General features: G+C 32.7%; 1 protein-coding gene across 1 annotated transcript; it reads right to left on the reverse strand.

Moving 5' to 3' along the window:
• Positions 1–8009: 8009 nt before the first annotated feature.
• Positions 8010–19595, reverse strand: LOC128249433 (protocadherin beta-3-like). Its single transcript, XM_052973065.1, has 4 exons — positions 19213–19595; positions 13676–16103; positions 13217–13367; positions 8010–10135 (listed from the first exon to the last, which is right to left on the reverse strand). The coding sequence occupies exons 2-4, from the start codon at positions 16067–16069 to the stop codon at positions 9813–9815; spliced, it is 2868 nt and encodes a 955-aa protein (XP_052829025.1). The 5' UTR covers positions 16070–16103; positions 19213–19595; the 3' UTR covers positions 8010–9812.
• Positions 19596–19628: the final 33 nt, after the last annotated feature.

Raw genomic sequence — 19628 nt, forward strand, 5'->3', positions numbered from 1 at the left:
ATAAAAAAAAAACATTATTAGAGGACAAGTTTAAGTTTTTACTATAAAGAATGATAACAATCAAGTCTTTTGCTTTTTTTTTTGTTTTCTTTTGGCAAGATGGTAGAACTTGGTAAGGTTTCTGTCAACTAAATAAGCAATTCACACATGAGGATAACTTTTAATAAGTACTTACCAACAGTTGTCAGTTGCTTATACAGTTGTTACTGTGCTGTTTCAGTGTTCTTGCAACAAAGTTATAATAGAGGTAGTTCTGAGCAGTTTGATATGTGATAGTGTTATGTAGTTCTATGAAGTTGGATGTGTAGTATGTAATGTGTGTTGTAGCCAATGACAAGCTGTCTTTTATTCTAATGCAAGGAAACGGAAGTACAGCATCCAGTTCTTGCAGTTAATGATGGGTTGACTCACAAATTAGTTTACTTTCACCTCACACACTTACATATACTTGTGTGTTGGTAATTTGTACATAAATTGAAGGGATGAAAATAAATATTAGGTTGGTGCAAAATAACTGCGGCTTTTTTTTCAATAACTTTATTCAACAAAAAATTTAAACAAAACGCCAAGCAGAAATTGAAGTAAATGGTGAATATGCACTGGTATAATCATTTAAAGATGTTTTTGTTAAATGTTGTTATTGTTTTTCTTGAATAAAATTTATTGAAAAAAAGATGCAATAATTATGCCCCAACCTAATAATATCTGAAAGGTTTATGTCAAGCAATATATTCATTATTTTAGATAAACTTTTACATTTGAAAATAATGTTTTAATCCTAAAGGAAAAAAAGTCATTTCTATTATTTCAAGAAAAGTTTACAAAAAGTTTGTATTTCGATAGTTTTTAACTTTTTACTGATTTTATATATGTCATATATTTAAAAAATTCTTTACAAGATTTTTGAAAATAATTCTTAAACAGTTAATCTGTTTATTTAATTACCTGGAATATGAAAGTACTGCTTTGAATAATGAATAATTTTTTTTTTAAATGCAATTATGAAAGGAAGAGTCAAATATTCCTTTACAAAAACAGCTGCTAATAAGAGCATTAAACTCTTGCAAGTTTGGCTTATTGTATCTAATTTGATCGATTATTAAAAATTTTATATGTTGTTTTAAGAAATATTTAGGTTGATTAAATTTGTGGTTGTAGATTAATAATATAAACTGTACGGTAGTGTTGTGCCACCTTTCTGCCTTATAGAGATATAGTTACTAAAATTTTCTTCCACGTTTTATATTTCTAATTTAATTTGATTAGTGCAAATAATGGTGGTCCATAATTTTTATTCAAGGTATGGAGTTAGTTTTGCACTGAAGATGGGGGAGGTACCTGTGATATTGAATGTACCTTTGGTAGTGTTGTTACTTTAGGTACAGCTGGTAGAGGTGGTTGACAGTTTGAAGTAAACTGACTTGTCATTGGCATTGAAGATGGTTGATCAGTTATGTCAGACGCGTTACCAGTTATATTCAAAGGTATTTGGTCATGGTAGGAGAAAGTGTTAGTGTCAACGTTTGGTTGATATTGATAGCCATTGTTATCTCCCCTTGATCTGTTGAGCGTGTTTGGTGTTTGATTTCTCCTATTCCATGTGTGGTCACTTTGATAATGACGCAGATCTAGAAATAGATTGATTTTTAGGAAGTAAATGTGGTAGAAGTTATACTGAATCAATTTTTAACGTTCATGAACACAACTGTATTTTAAGCACTTTTAGACCATACAGTGCTAATAATTTTGTGCATAGTTCCCAGGTTTGGCAGAATATCATTTTGTAATGCCACTGATAATTAACAAGAACTAAAATTGTTATCTTTTTTGCTTAACTTGTTTGTTGAACCATAACCATACACCAAAATATTACTAAAATATATTTAAAATGTTAGTGAGTATATATTCATAAAAAAAAAACACTACTACAATTAATTTCAAAGTAAATGTTCCTTGTTCGAATCCAGTCCAGTATTACATGTATATTCAGAAATTAAACACTTGATCACTCAAATTAAACTAATCAAAACACCAAAATATAATGTATGTATAGCCAAAGCAGTCTCACACAGAAATGAGTATCACTTAATAATAACATGTATCATGATTTCACTTGATGCTGTTATGAGCAGGCACAGACAATATCTTGGCCCTCCTACCCATTGAGCTAATGGAACATTAGAGATGTGATAGGTAAAGAGAGCAATGGCTACATTAGCACTTGCATGGTACTCATTTCTGCTGAGTAGATGAGTGCAGCATTAAATTATATACCTTGTTCAAGGACACAAGACACTTTCTAGTACAGAAACTGGACCCATAACTTTATGATTTTGAGCCCAACATTCTGCTACTGGGCTATTAAAAAACGTTGGCTCTCTAAAGATAAATTTGATAGTCAAGAGTAATTATGACTGTATTAATAATACTCATCATCAGTAGCATACATGTTACTAATGTAGAAACATTCAGTGTCTCTAACTTACCTGGCAATTCTTCATAATGTCCAGCACTGCCGACACTCCATCTATGACCACTATCAATGTGAGATGACAATGTTGACCTCTCACTGAATCGGTCAGTACCATTAAGTTCTCTGTAACCTGGAGACATACTTTCTTCTCTTGAAACAAACATCTGGATAGAATTACATAAATCCAGTGTATCATCATAAAGTTTTACACTTATAAAATTAAACAAATACACAGCACAAGAGTTTAAACATGATATTAAAATATATGTTGGACTGTTTTTAACATTTATAGAATAAATATACTTTTACTTTATGACACAGATATGACCATATCATAGAATATACAACATAGAAATAAATTTCATAATCATCAAAGAAAGCAACTGCATTGTGAATTTTACAATATTTGTTTTGCTTTATTTTATTTTTTTATTTTTTATATTTTTTGTTTTTGTTTTGGAAACAATCTATTAGATTTATTTAGATTCAGTATTATATAACTACAACTAATAATTGTTTAGTTACTTTTCATTGATATTCAGGATCATGAAAAGTATTTTAAAGAATAAGGATTACATGAGAATACTTTTACACAATAAGGAATTTAGTTTTGATTTTGGCAAAAGAAACAGAAGATGTATGATATTTTGCATTCAATTGTTTTAAGAAGTCTATCAATTATCTTACCTGTGCATGAGGTCTTAAAACTGAGTGATCCCATCTATCACTTGCCGTGGTTCTATAGTGAAATTCTTCTGTATCTACTGATGGTTGTTGAGATTTCTTCAGATTTCTCTCCATTGCGTACTGAACTCCAGGAGGAACACAAGTAGGATCAAATATATATTTTGATTGTACGCTTAATGTAGGTGTCACTGTGTGGTACATATCAACACTACTATCATAGTTGCTATCTGTCTGCTTCAGTCTATGAACTATACAGATTGATATAGAGATTACTATAACAACTGACACAATCACAGCTGCTATAACAATAGCAATCATCACACTAGACTGGAGACCATTACTTGATTCTGTTGTTGTCTTTGAAGGGGTCTTAAATATCTTTGATGTGTTGTTACTAACTGTTAGAGTCAAAGACAATGTTGTTGTCGATGACAGAACTGGACTGCCACTGTCTTTCACACCTAATTCCAGTTCATAGAATCCAGCATCGTTTTGGTAAGGTGAGCGAGAGAAAGATAAGGCACCAGAGTGATGGTTCATTTCAAATAAGTTTTTCTCATTTCCTCTGAGTATTTCATATGTGAGGAAGGCATTGTGTTGACTGTCTCTGTCAGAGGCCCTAACAACTGTGATATCATGGTCAGAGCGGGGATGGTAGTGGACATTAAGACTGAAAGGGTTAACATTAGGGAAACTGAAATAGGGAGCATTATCATTTAAATCTATAACCTCAACAACAACATTTGCTGTGTTCTCCAGTGATGGTGTTCCTTTATCTTTTACTAAAACCTTAAACTCATACATGTTCTTTTCTTCTCTGTCTAGTGACTCAGTTGTGGAAATAAATCCCACATCAGATATCTGAAATGGTAGAGTATCTTTTCCATTCGTCAACAGAGAATAGGTTAATTGTCCTCCATCTCCAGTATCTGGGTCTGTAGCATCAACATATCCCACAGGGAAGTCTTTGTGTTCATTTTCATAGGTGAGGAACTTATATATGTCTTGAATAAACTGAGGTTGTACATCATTTATGTCAGTAACCAGCATAGAAAACTGTTTCTCCACTGTCAATGGAGGTAAACTATTATCTTGACATTTAATGGTGAAATTTAATCTCTTCTCACTCTCTCTATCTATTTCACTCTTGACAACAACTTTGTATTTCTTTCCAGACAATGAAATTAGCTTAAGGTATTTATTTTGTAAATGACACTTCACTTGTCCATTTACTCCACTGTCATTGTCAGTAACTTTCACATAAGCAACAAAGCTGTGAATTTGAGTTCCTTCTGAGATGACAGCTGTGTTTCCAGTTGACTCTAAGATAAATTTGACATCAATGTTTGGTGGATTGTTAAGGTGACTCATTCCATTAATAAGAACAGTGACAACAGAGGTCATTGGTGGTTTACCTTTATCACTGGCTTCAATGAATACTTCATAAAATTTTCGAAACTGAAATTCTTTTTTCAAAAATAGCTCTCCTGATGTTTGATTTAAAATAAAGAATTTCATATCTTTTTCTGAAGTAAGAGGACTAAAATTATATACAATCGCTCCATTATCACCTTTGTCTAAATCCATTGCTGATAAAATGACAATAGGTTTAGTTCTCTCTTGTGTCTCATTTACTGTCACCTTGTAGATATTCTGGGAAAATACAGGAGCATTGTCATTTTTATCTTCTACTAATATCCTTAAATCCATTAGCCCTTTCTTAGAATGAGATCCCCCATCTGTAGCAATTATTTGAAGATTATAAGTTTCCTTTCTCTCTCTGTCTAATCGTTTCACTAAAAGCAATTCAATTTTACTTTTCCTATTAGAAACTTTTGAGACCGACAATTGAAAAGTATTTTCCTGGTTATTCCTCAGTTGATAAGAAATATTTGAGTTCTGAATAGTGACATCTTTATCAAAGGCATTTGGAATGATCTCTTTTATTCCTTTTGGGGTACTTTCATCAAAGAGGATATGAAATTCCTTATCTGGAAATATGGGATAATTATCATTGACATCTTCTATCATAACTTTGATTTCTAATAACTTGATAAAAGAATGGCCATGCTGAACTGCTATTTCCAATATCCTGAAACATTCCACATTATATTGACACAGAGTTTCTGCATCCAATATGACAGCTGTATATAGTTGTCCTCCAGATGTAACATTGAATAACTGAACATCTCTGTCAGTACTATGCTGCAGTATTTTAAATGAAAATTTGTTGCTATCATCCTGAGACTGTATATTATCCAGTAAGTTTGTATCACTGACAATATCTCCAATATAGCTGTGTCTATCATTGTTCTCTTTCACATGGAAGATATGATCTACACACCAGCATCTGTTAGCCATCAGGAGCACCAACATTATCATTAACAACATGGCTGATATCTTATGTGTAAGTGTAAACGAGCTGAAAAGAAATCAAATATATAAAAAAAAAGATGGTATATTATCTCTAGTTTACATATTTATGTTATTTATTTTGAGTACTATATTCATATGAACTTCCTTTTGGCATATTATATAACTATGCAGATGTAACAATGGAATCATTTATAAAATTAAAAATATCTACAATGACAACTTTGTTTCTTTTGTTCTTTTTTTTTTCAATTATACATCATTATTGTTGTTGTCAAAATGATCTATTTTTAACTTACTTGGCTAGAAGCAAATGATGTAAGATTCAGTAGAGACTTCGTCTTAGAAATCATATATTAACTACATAACATGAAAGTAACACAACAAGATCATAAATTCAAAAGTACTCCCTCCTCTTCAAATACATTTTAATCCTATATATCAGAGAGAATAAAGTTAACTTCCTTCCATTCCAATGCATATTATCGATGAATTATTTTCAACCTGCCTGTCAGACACTTTAGTATGAAGCAGACTTACTTGTCTTTGGCCAGAATAGTTTATCTCTGAATTCTCCCATTTAAACATTAGTCATTTATTTTGCCCAGACAGGTTCCCTCTCATGCTCAAACCTAATTATGTCCTGTGTAACAGCTATGCCATATTTGATTAGAAACGAAGTATTCTTCAACTTCTGTGGGACACAAAGCACCTCTCTCTTGCCTGTTTCCCTTTGCCTCATCCTCAACATATCTCTGATCTACCTCCAAGACTCACCACCACATTTCATTTTCCATCAATGACTCTCAGGATTTCTTTTCACCCATGTCTTTTCCTGTCCCCTTTTTCTCACAACTTCTGCCCATATTTGCCCTCATATAGTGTTAGATAACCTTAGACATCCTTCCCTTGACACAACCCACACTATGTCCTTTCAACTCCGTCCCTCCTTGTGTTACCAATCCCTTTCCGCTTCCTTGTTTCTCCTCTCCCCCTCATTTCCTTTTACATAACCTCCCTCAGCCTTCCATCTAGGACATCTCTCACTCTCTTTTGTTCTCCTTCAGATATGGGGGCCACTTTCTGCCTTTAGCCTTGCAAGTCACTACATGATCATCACTCTTGTTGGTATCATGTAAAAAGCATCCAGTACCCTCTGTAAAGTAGTTGGTGTAAGGACATCTGGCCATATAAAGCATACTAAAGTGAACACTAATACATGATATAGTCCTCTGACTTGTCAGACCCTGTCTAATCTCTGTCAGTATGGAAGCTTGACATTAAGTTGATGATGTTTTATTTGAAGTGAAACAAAAGTTTGTCACCATTCTTCAAATATTACAAACTGTTATAGCTTAGAACTGACACAAACTTGGAATGTATTCTAATGACAACTATTTATTTTATGTACTGGCTAGTTCACAACCTAAGAGAAACAACCTCATCTTTATCTGTTGCCCCAACACCTGGTCCATGTATGCCAGTAGTAGAGCTCACTCAGTTGCAAGCATTCAGTAATGTCTCCATTTTGAGGATAAGTTACTCCAACAAGTCTAGAAGGTACTGAAAAAAGTGGGCCAAGTGGTGCGGTCCCCTCTTTCTCAGATGAAGCAGTTAAATAAACAAATGAATAATCAAGTAAATAATCTTAATAGTCAATTATATCACTATTTTTGCCTGAGTCTACTCCTACATTAGTAATAACATAGGATAAAGATATTCTAAATATTATACAAAAAAAAGCTAATTATATTAGTATTCATTTCTCATCTTATAATAAATAAATATCTATATAAAATATATTCTATAAGAGCCAATTCATGACTTTACCAAACTGTCTGAGCTAGTGAAATCACTTTAGTAAGACTTTTGCAGAAAGATGTTGCTAAATGTCTATATAAGTAATTTACATATAGTAGAAACTTCTAAAAATACTTACCAATAGTTGTCTATTGTATATACTGTTGTTATTGTACAGTTTCAATGTTCTGGTAACAAAGTGTTGTAGTAGTAGCAGGAGTTCTGAGTAGTTTGGTATGTAATAGTGTTATATAGTTCTATGAAGTTGGTTGTGTAGTATGTAATGTGTGTTGTAGCCAATGACAAGTTGTCTATTATTTCAATGCAAGGAAACGGAAATACAGCCTCCAGTTCTTGCAATTAATGATGGGCTGCCTCACAGACTAGTTTACTAACACACACAAACTTATATGAATGTGTATGTATGTCCAAATATAAAATGTATGTACAAATGAAAATAGTGTCTAGAATATTCAAGGCAATATTGTATGCAATCTGTTACTTTAAAATATGTATGAGCTATTTTTTATTTACAAAAGAGAAAAATGCAACTTTATAACTTTAGTAAACTTTATAAAACATTTTGTAAGTTGCTTTTTTCTTGTTTATTTAGTTGTTTAAACTTTCCTATTAAACATGCAGCAGCATTTGACATTTCTCCTAAAAATTAATTAAATATTTAAAAAATTTCATTACTGCATTGTAGATGTAATTTCAAAATACAAAATTATGGCTTTGAATGAAGTTCTATACTAACTCTAATAGTTGTGGCTAAGAAATTCATATTTAGAGAGAGAAGTTAGCTTTAGAAAACAGATACAGTTCTATTAAATTTGACCAGTCTTGTAAGGAATTAAAGCAGAGTTGTAAGGAATTATAACAAACAATGTAAATATTTAATTCTATTTAGCTCTAAATGAAATAAACACCTTTCTTTTACCAATTCATATTTTTCTTCTAAGGCTGGAGACATTTTTAAGTAATAAAAATTTTAATTTCTAGAAAATAGTTTTTTATTGGAACTGTTTATACTACTTACATTTTTTTCAAAACTACTTTTTCAGTTATGAGATTATGAACAATATATTTTTTTAATTTTATTGTGGAGGTGGAGTGGAGTAGGGGTAGGGTTATATGCTTATATTTTAACCATATTGTGAAATAAATTCTTGAAAGATACATTTAACTTGCAAAGATTCGAGGTTTTATTAATTAAATTAAATTAATATATTTCTAATTTTAATTGTTTCTATCTGAGATTCAATAGCTGAATAATTATAGTTCCAGTGAGACAATCTGGAAAATGAGTTTTTAAAAAAGTTACTGCAGTGAGAATATCCTTTAAATGTATATTTAAAATATATACAATAATATTATAAATGGGATGACTGAACAAAGTATAAAATTGATAACAAGCTTTACTTGTTATTTGGTTATAATGAGACATTATTTCAATCATATTTACACCAGGCAGTAGCAACTATTTCCTTGTGAATTTCATGATTCATGTATATAAGTATATAACTAACTTAACTGTAGTTAAACCTAGATAAATTCATAATGCTTTTGTTAAAATCTTATTGTAGACTATATTTTGTGCCTTTTACTTGTCTCAATCATTGGTCAGTAACCATGCTGGAGTGCCACTTTGAAATTTAAGTATGCACTAAAATTATGACACAGAGAACACAAGCATGAATCCTGATACCGTCCACATGCTAAATGAGTGCTCTACCATCTGAGCTAATTACCCTCACAGAAGAATTATTCTCATGAGCAGACCTTAAACAAATAATTAACACAAGGTTGATATAATGAAATTTCTAAAAATATTTGGTTTAAGATGAATTATAGTCTGTCTAATTGTCAACTGTGATGGTAGTAGTAAGAACTTTGTTTATATTGATTATGACAAGTTATAAGATAACAGCATTTTGAGACTTTATGAGATAAAAACAGTAAATTTTCAGTATTCTTTCAGAATATGGTGTTTAAAATACTAATTAAAAATTAAAGGTGAAATAACAACTAGGGGAGATAATTAGGTTCTCATACCTAAATAACAGCATGTACACTCATGAAGTAATTATACATCAGGAGAACTTTGTAGATCCAACAAATGACATCCATATGCAAACTGTGGAGAATATGTGGATGCAGGTAAAAAGAAAATTGCGACATCAATTTGGAACATCAGACAATTTGTTCATTTCCTATTAACAAGAGTTTATATGGAGGAATTCTGTACCAAAGTAAAAGACTTTTGTTCACATTTTGGTCGCTTTAGCCAACGCCTACGTTGTTTAACTGTAAGTTAACTTATTTTATCTCCCCTTGTTATTTCCCCTTTAATTTTTATTTACTTTTTAAACACCGTATTGTGAAAGATTACCAAATTTTCTGTTCATATTTTGCATATAATTCAAAATTTGCCTGAATGTTGAATATGGTGGTTAATTGGTCAAGTATTGGGATGGTGTTAGTTGTTTAGTGTAGATAGAATAGGTACCTGAGGTACTGAAGGTACCTTTGGTAGTGTTGTTACTTTAGGTACAGCTGGCAGAGGTGGTTTACAGTCTGAAGTAAACTGACTTGTCATTGGTGCTATAGATGGTTGTTCAGTTATGTTAGATGTGGTACTAGATATAGTCAAAGGCACATGGTCAGGATAACAGGAAGTGTTTGAGTCAATATAAGATTGATATTTATAGCCATTGTTGTTATCTCCCCTTGATCTATCAAGTGTGTGTGGAAGTCGATTCCTCCTACTCCATGTGAGATCACTTTGGTAACGGCATAGATCTGGAAATATATTGGTTTATAAACCATTTAAAATGCATTCTATACAATATGAACTGGAATTTCATTTCTAAGTTATGTCCATATCGAACCTTTGTTTACACATATCCATATATTGTTGAAACGGTGTATAAGTAGATATAAGTAATCATAAGATTGTTTACGTAAATTGACTGATTTTTCAGGAATGGAAACTTCAGTTTATAAAGGATCATTTTAAAAGATTTTTAAAGAGAAACCAAGCTGCACTATTCTTATATAACCACTTTTTTTATTTTCATTTTTAACTTCCTTATTGTGTGAAAGTTTTCAGACTATGTTGGCAATCCTAAAGAAAATTTTCAAGTATAGAAGCATAAATCTGTCAGAAAACTTATAAGAAATTGCATTGTAATGCATGAAAAAGGAAAATATTCTCGATATATATAAACAACAAACAAACAAAATAAAACAAGATGCTGTTTAAAAAATATATAGCCGTGACAATGGAATCTTTTTGTTGGCTAATGTTGTTAAGGCCATTCTAAGATTCTTCTGAATAGACTAAATATTAGGTCGTCAAGTATGAAATTTGTAGTAAGTTAATGGTAAACTTTGACAGCTGCACATTTTGCGCCATTATTATATTTTGACAATCATTATTTTTTCTTAGAAAGTTGGAACATCTATTTCTTTATTCCAACTAATTTTGCACTTTATAAGGTATTTATAAATCGATTTTTTGCTATTTTTGTTTAGATATGGATAAGTCGGAAATTCGTACAGTTTTGAAATATGGATTCTTTCTTGGAAATGCAGCATCACAGACAGCTCGGAATATTAATGGAGTATTTCATTCTAATGTTATTACACAGCAGACAGTATCAAATTGGTTTGCAAAATTTCATTCTGGTAACTTTGACCTCACAAATGAGCAATGTGGTCAACCAGAAACAAAGGTGGATAGCGACAAACTGAAAGCCATCGTCGAGATAGATCCATCTCAAAGTGCCCGTAATTTATCATTGTTATTTGGTGTTAGCAAGCAAACAATATTGACTCACCTAGTTCAAATCAGTAAGGTGAAAAAGCTGGATAAGTGGGTTCCACATGAACTCAATGAAAATCAAAAGCAGCAACGTTTGGAAGCCTGCATTATGCTATTTTCTCATCACAATAATGAATCATTTTTTAATCGAATTGTAACATGTGATGAGAAATGGATCGAATGCAACAACCATAAATGTTCAGCACAATAGTTGGACAAAGACAAACCACCAAAATACAGGCCAAAATGCAAAATTCATCAAAAGAAGCTGATGGTGTGTGTTTGGTGGTCTGGCACAGATGTGATCTATTATGATTTCATTAAACCGGGCTCGTCAATCATAGCCGAAGTATACTGCAGCCAAATGGACCAAATAATGCAGAAACTTACAAAAAAACAGCCTAGATTACTCAACAGATCCACTCCTATTTTATTGTAAAAAAAACGCCAGACCACACATCATAAAAGTGACTTTGGTGAAACTACAGAGTTGGAAGTTTTCCATCATCCACCATATTCACCTTATCTTGCCCCCACTAACTACCGCTTCTTCCAGAATTTGTATAACTTTCTTATAGAAAAAAAATTTTATTCTGACAATGCTGTAAAACAAGCCTTCCAAGATTTTATTGACTCTAGATTATCAGGTTTTTACAGTTTCAGGCTGGACAAGATACCACTGAAATGGCAAAAGTGTCTTGATAATATGGGTGCATACTTTAATGAATAAAATTATTCCTTGTAGTTATAAAACATTAGCAAACTTTTTTCTTTTCTACAAATTTCATACTTGACGACCTGATATAATCTTCAAACACAAGACATAACACAGAAAGTAATTTGCTTGGAGAAAGTACAATTCAGGAAAAAATACACTGAACAAAACAAAAAAGTTCCTCTTTTACATGGATACAGGTTTCACAAAAACATACAGCAATTTTAGACTGAATATGGAAACTGTTTGTAATATTTGACATCTCCTGAAAGGTTCACTATGATATAGAGATTCCATGAGTCCATTACATCTTAGAACTTAATTCAAAAGGCAACCTCTAATTTGTTCTATAGAACAAGTATTGTAAAAAAGATAGCTTTCTAGTACTCACATCATTTCTCTTCCTCTTGATGGCAGTTTTCAAAAACAAAATCTCAGTTGTACAGAGATGGTCATATCTACATTCAGACACATCTAAATACTAACATCGAAACCTTCTTTACTCAAAGCTACAATCAAAATACCTCATATTCTTCTTCTTTTGACTTGCCTAGAGCATGACAATGGACATACTACATATCTCTTTAATTATAGAATTTGTAGTATTCTTCATAATTGTGTCTTTTGAAGCTGATAATAGTTGGGATTGCTGCTCTTTACAGAAATACTACAGCCATTGGTGTTCTTCCCTCATCATCAACCATTAAAGCACATGTTGCTTGATGAAACCAAGTAAATATCAGTATTAATTAATTACATCCCAGGACTTGAGTGTAACTAAGTTCTATCAACTCCAGAAGAATGAAAGGCTAAATTCTGAGTACAGATCTCATCAAGGTCAACTTGAGATTTGAACTCAGAATTTAATGGTCTATTTGGCATATTGTCTAACTGTCAAACAATTCTGCCAATGCACTGCTACTAGTGAAATCCCTATTTTACAAACCTAGAGTATTAATTTCTGCTAATCATAGAGATGTCAATGCACATGATAGAGAATGTTTTCAAAAACTGATAAATGACTTATAGTTAAAAAAGAGCCACTAAAACAGATTCTACTTCAGACTAAACAAGAATTTTTTAAGCTTCCAAGACTTCACTAGAGTGAATGAAGTTCACATGTCTTGGCAACACACAACTGATGTTAATGCTCAACAGACTTTGGAAATAAGGAGAAAAATGTCAAAAGTAAGAATAATATTGGGAAAATTTACTCAACGTATTTCCATGTTCTATATTGACTATGAACGTCTAAGCTATACATGCATGCATGTTTAGATACACACATACTTACATATGCCATGTTGTAGTGTTGCACAAATATCTAGTGTTCCTAACTTACCAGGCAGTTCCTCATAATGTCCAGTACTACCGACATTCCAGCCTTGACTGCTATCTGTGTGAGATGACAATGTTAACATCTCACTGAATTGGTCAGTACTGTTTAATTCTCTGTATCCTGGAGACATACTTTCTTCTCTTGGAGTGAATATCTAAATAGAAGTACATAAAGCCATTCTATTATCATAATTTTATGGGCATTCCAAACACACGCACACACACACACAGCATTTTAAGGTTGTCAATATTTCAAAATAAAAATTATAAAACAAAGTATTGAAAATAAATTATGACCATACTTAGAATATTTTACTTGTAAATAGTTGTTGTCCAACAAGAAATAACTTGCAAATAAGGGTCACTAAAAAAAGCACACAAATTTAAACAAAACCAACTTAAGAAATACTAGACTTCAGGTTTGTAATTCAAACAACTAGTAATTAACTATTACATATCTTACCTGTTCACATGGTTCAGTGAAAGCTGAATTACCCCATCTATCACATAACGCAGTTCTGCAGTGAATATCTTCCATGTCCACCGTTGGTTGTTGAGATTTGGTCATGTTTCTCTCTACTGTGTACTGAACTCCAGGAAGAACACAAGTAGGGTCAAATGTATATTTTGATTGGATGTTTAATGTAGGTGTAACCTTGTGGTACATATCAACACTATTATCATGGTTGCTATCTGTCTGCTTCAGTCTATGAACTATACAGATTGATATAGAGATCACTATAACAACTGATACTATCACAGCTGCTATAACAATAACAATCATCACATTCAATTGGAGACCATTACTTGATTCTGTTGTTGTCTTTGAAGGGGTCTTAAACAACTTTGATGTGTTGTTACTAACTGTTAAAGTCAAAGAGAAAGTTGTTGTTGATGACAGAACTGGACTGCCACTGTCTTTCACACCTAATTCCAGTTCATAGAATCCAGCATCATTTTGGTAAAGTGAGCGAGAGAAAGATAAGACACCAGAGTGATGGTTCATTTGAAATAAGTGTTTCTCATTTCCTCTGAGTATTTCATATGTGAGGAAGGCATTGTGTTGACTGTCTCTGTCAGAGGCCCTAACAACTGTGATATCATGGTCAGAGCGGGGATGGTAGTGGACATTAAGACTGAAAGGGTCAACATTAGGGAAACTGAAATAGGGAGAATTATCATTTAAATCCATAACCTCAACAACAACATTTGCTGTGTTCTCCAGTGATGGTGTTCCTTTATCTTTTACTAAAACCTTAAACTCATACATGTTCTTTTCTTCTCTGTCTAGTGACTCAGTTGTGGAAATAAATCCCACATCAGATATCTGAAATGGTAGAACATCTTTTCCATTAGATAATAGAGAATAAGTTAATTGTCCTCCATCTCCAATATCTGGGTCTGTAGCATTGACATATCCAACAGGGAAGTCTTTGTGTTCATTTTCATAGGTGAGAAACTTAAATGTGTCCTGACTAAACTGAGGTTGTACATCATTTATGTCGGTAACCAACATTGAAAACTGTTTCCGTACTTTCAATGGAGATAAACCATTATCTTGACATTTAATCGTGAAATTAAATCTCTTCTCACTCTCTCTATCTATTTCACTCTTGACAACAACTTTGTATTTCTTTTCAGATATTGAGATAAGCTGAAGGTATCTATTTTGCAAATGGCACTTCACATGTCCATTTACTCCACTGTCATTGTCAATAACTTTGACATAAGCAACAAAGCTGTGAATTTGAGTTGCTTCTGAGATGACAGCTGTGTTTCCAGTTGTCTTTAAAACAAATTTAACATCAATGTTTGGTGGATTGTTAAGATGACTGACACCATTTACAAGAACAGTAGCTCTTGAAATTCTGTGAGGAATGCCATTATCTTTGGCTTCAATAAATAATTTATATAATTTTCCAAACTTATATTCTTTTGTCATAAATAATTCTCCAGTTACTTTATCTAATCTGAACAGTGTTTTCATTGTTTCTGGTGTTTTAGAACTAATTATGTATGAAATTCTCCCATTTTCTCCCTCATCCATGTCTGTAGCAGAAAAAATGAATATAGGTTTGTTTATTTGGTGCTTATCGTTTACTGTTATATTGTAGATACTCTGAGAGAATACAGGTGAGTTATCATTTTTATCTTTCACTAAGATATTTATATCCATTACACCTTCCTTTGGTGGTGTTCCCCCATCTGTAGCAACTAGTTGGATGTGATAATTAGATTTTGTTTCTCGGTCTAGCTTGTTTTCCAAAACTAACTCGAGTAAATCAGTTTCACTTAAATCATGTGATAAGACCAATTTAAAAGGAATATCTTCATCCTCTTTGAATTTATAATTGATCATTGTGTTCTGAATACTGACATCTTTATCAATGGCATTTGGAAGTATTTCTTTTGTTCCTATCAATGCATTTTCCTCATATTGCAAGTGAAATTCCTTATTTGGAAATATGGGAGAATTATCATTGGCATCTTCTATCATAACTTTGACTTCCAATATTTTCAGAAATGAATGGCCATGCTGAACTGCTATTTCCAATATCCTGAAGCATTCCACGTTATATTGACACAGGGTTTCTGCATCCAGCATGGCAGCTGTGTATATTTGTCCTCCAGGTGTAACATTAAATAACTGAACATCTCCATCAGTATTACCATGGAGTACATTAAATGTCAGTTTGTTGTTGTTATCCCGAGACTGTATATTATCCAGTAAATGTATATCAGTGACAATATCTCCAATGTAACTGTTTAAATCATTGTTCTCTTTCACATTATAAATATGATCCACACACCAGCAGCTCTCAGCCATCAACAGCACCAACAATACCATTGACAACATGACTACAATCTTCAATTGTCTCTGATGTATTAATCTGAAATGGAAATAGATATATAGAGGATAACATTCAATATGCAGAATATATACCGAGATATTGCTTCCATACCAATACATCATAATTTATGTCAGAATATCAATCATCATCATTAGGTAGCATAAATTCTCACAAAATTTTCTCTTATTGATCAGTGACTATGAGAATAGTGAAAATTTGATTATCAGCTGATTACATATATATATAAAAATGAAATTCAATCTTGCTTGCTTGCTTACAATGTTACACAGCCAAACTGGTGCATAATGGGAAGATACTCCGAAAATAATTTAACCCAGACAGGGAAGAAACTCTAACCTTTCCCTTAGACACATTATGATGGGCAAAATATTTTAAAGTGAAACTGACTTTAAAAATACGGTAAGCATTTCGTAAAAAGATTTATTCGCAACTTGGTGTGAAATAGTTTTTTCCATAGGTTTCTTTCGAGTGCATTCAACATATCTCACCTCCAAAGATTTGGCTGCTATTCCTAGCATGCTCTACAACCACATAGCAGCTATTTGCGATCAAAAGACACAAAATAACTGTTACAAGGTGGCTGGGCATGCAAGAAATAGCAGCCAAATCTTTCCTTTTTCTGGGGAAAGGAACTGTTTACGCATGATTTCGATGTCACATTCATTGAAAGCATGTGAAATATCATGGAAAAGAAAAAAACTCACAAAACAAAACTCCATTGCTAGGAAACTCGGACTTCCCCGGTGACCCAACGAGTCATGGGTAGTCTAGTATATATATGTATATATTTATATATATAATGTTTATGTGTGTGTTATGATGCAGGCATGGTGTTGTGGTTAAGAAGTTAATTTTCCAGACACACAGATCCCATTAAATGGTATCTTGGCCCATTGTCTTTTACAATATCCCTGAGCTCACCAAACCCTTTTGATGGATTTAGGGTAAGGAAACTGAAAGAAACCCATCATATGTGTGTGAGAGAGAGGGGGAGTGTATGTGTGTGTAATTACATTTAAGTGGAGACAATTTTTTATTTAAACATACATATATCACTAAAACCAATTTTTTTCTTTTTACTCCGCAATTTTCTTCACTCTGAAAAGGGAGAGACTTCCATAATTCAGCGCTAGACATGCAGACTTCAAGAGAAGAGTGGGCAATCATGTCTAAAAAGTTATTTCTTTTAAAGTTGAATTATCCTTTGAAAGAAGAAAATCAGGTATTTCAGTTGTGGGTTTGTATCATAGAAGCTGAAAGTGTTTGACTGTCAGTGTCTCCAAATTTTAAAGAAGGATGGAAAAATATTACATCCAAACCAGAGACCTGAATTAAAAGCCCCAAACAGAGAATATATCACTGAAGACACACAAGCGTCCGGTGGCTATGTTATAAAGACAGAAAAAATTTTTGTAAGTTTGCTCTGTTACAGCTCATCTATGGCAATAAAACAATGATTATGTATTGCCAGTGATCTTCTCTTGACAGGGCAACCAACAATATTACTTTTACAAAAGGGACACTTCAACATTTGCCATGGGATTATGGATTTGCTAGAACTCTCTGTGAGATACGTTACTATTACAATTACAGAGATATTGAAAGTTGCTTTTATGAGAATCCTCAATATTTTATAGGCGCAGGAGTGGCTGTGTGGTAAGTAGCTTGCTTACCAACCACATGGTTCCGGGTTCATTCCCACTGCGTGGCACTTTGGGCAAGTGCTTTCTACTATAGCTTCAGGCCGACCAAAGCCTTGTGAGTGGATTTGGTAGATGGAAACTGAAAGAAGACCGTCGTATATATGTATATGTATATATATGTGTTTGTGTTTGTCCCCCCCCCCACACACACACACATTGCTTGACAACCGATGCTGGTGTGTTTATGTCCCTGTAACTTAGCGGGTCAGCAAAAGAGACCGATAGAATAAGTACTAGGCTTACAAAGAATAAGTCCTGGGGTCGATTTGCTCAACTAAAGGCGGTGCTCCAGCATGGCTGCAGTCAAATGACTGAAACAAGTCAAAGAGTAAAGAGAGAGTTCTGTGATCCTATAGAGTTGCTTGCAACAGAACACAGCAATGAGTTCTACAAGTTTTAATCATTACACATATCATGAAAACAGTCTTGTATTATAATCAACCAATACATAATCTACACCCATTTGAAACTGAACCAATGAAGGATTTTTTTATGTGGCTGTTCAAACTGCTAGAAACAAGGGACAAATCATCCTCAAATCACGTCCTACCCTTTTTGGAAATGGATTCATTGAGTAATGTAGTACTGACTTTTCACAGCATAGGAATCAGGCAAAATGACCATAGCTGGAAGGTTTGTTTGATGAGCAGTGACCTGGGTCTAAACAACGGCAACAAGACTAACATCTGAATTTCTTCCACAAATGAGTGAGTCCCAATTAGTCAATTTATCTGTTATTAATAGTTGACAAATTTTCTACAAATATCAACCGGCCATTAAAAAAAGGAACACATTATGCAAAGTAGTCTTTGATATTACTAAAAAGATAGACGGCTGTGGCTGCAATGACTTTGATCATTGGGATCTTTTCAGACAGGTTGATCAAGGGTTAAACTACAAGTTCTATAATTGCAACAGGTAAATAACCTCACAACTACCGATGAGAAATCAGAATAGCCTCCCTTGATTATTAAAAATCTACTTTTTCTACCCTGACTTCAATTCCTGTATAGATGGAGTATTTTGAAGATAATATTCTACTGAATTTATACATAAAGGGGGGAAAAAAATTAATCAAGATATTCTATTGTATACCATTTCCTTTCAGTGCAATATTATCCAATTATTAACCGGTTTGTTGACTCATGTAACAATATATATAAAAAAGAATGATAATAAAAATATTGATGGTTTAAAGATGTTAAATATTTGAAAAAATAAAAAAACCTATTTAAAAAATTTCTTGCAGTGCTGGTATTTATATATACTATAGTATGTGACAATTTAATTGTCTATTAAAGTGAGAGAATAGTATTCAAGTCAATACATTGTATGTTATTCAGAAAGTTATTTTATCAACATAAATAACAGAGATTACCAAATGACTAAAATATAGATAACAAAAACTTTCAATAAATACTTACCAACAGTTGTCATTTATTTTTAAAGTTGTTACTGTACTTTTAAAAAGTTCTGGCATCGAAAAGTTGTAGTAGTAGCAGAAGTTTTGAGCAATTTGGTATGTAATAGTGCTATGTAGTTCTATCAAGTTGGTTGTGTAGTATGTAATGTGTGTTGTAGCCAATGACAAGCTGTCTATTATTCCAATGCAAGGAAACGGAAGTACAGCCTCCAGTTCTTGCAGTTAATAGTGGGCTGACTCACAGACTAGTTTACTTAAGCCCACACACTTACATATACATATGTATGTGTTACAGAATAAATAAGGTAGAATATTTAATGTCTAGAATACTGAGGGAAAGCAATAAACTTATGAAAATATGATTAGATATTTAGCTTTCCAAGATTTAAAAAAATATCCTTATATAATAAATTTGGT

The sequence above is a fragment of the Octopus bimaculoides genome, chromosome 14 (assembly GCF_001194135.2).
Source record: "Octopus bimaculoides isolate UCB-OBI-ISO-001 chromosome 14, ASM119413v2, whole genome shotgun sequence".
NCBI lineage: Eukaryota > Metazoa > Mollusca > Cephalopoda > Octopoda > Octopodidae > Octopus > Octopus bimaculoides.

Coding starts and splice junctions, on each gene's coding strand:
- LOC128249433 (XM_052973065.1), bottom strand. CDS start 16,069: ATGTTGTCAATGGTATTGTTGGTGCTGTTGATGGCTGAGAGCTGCTGG. Junction 13,368..13,675: donor TCACTGAACCATGTGAACAG/GTAAGATATGTA, acceptor ACTTCTATTTAG/ATATTCACTCCAAGAGAAGA. Junction 10,136..13,216: donor ACATTATGAGGAACTGCCTG/GTAAGTTAGGAA, acceptor ATATATTTCCAG/ATCTATGCCGTTACCAAAGT.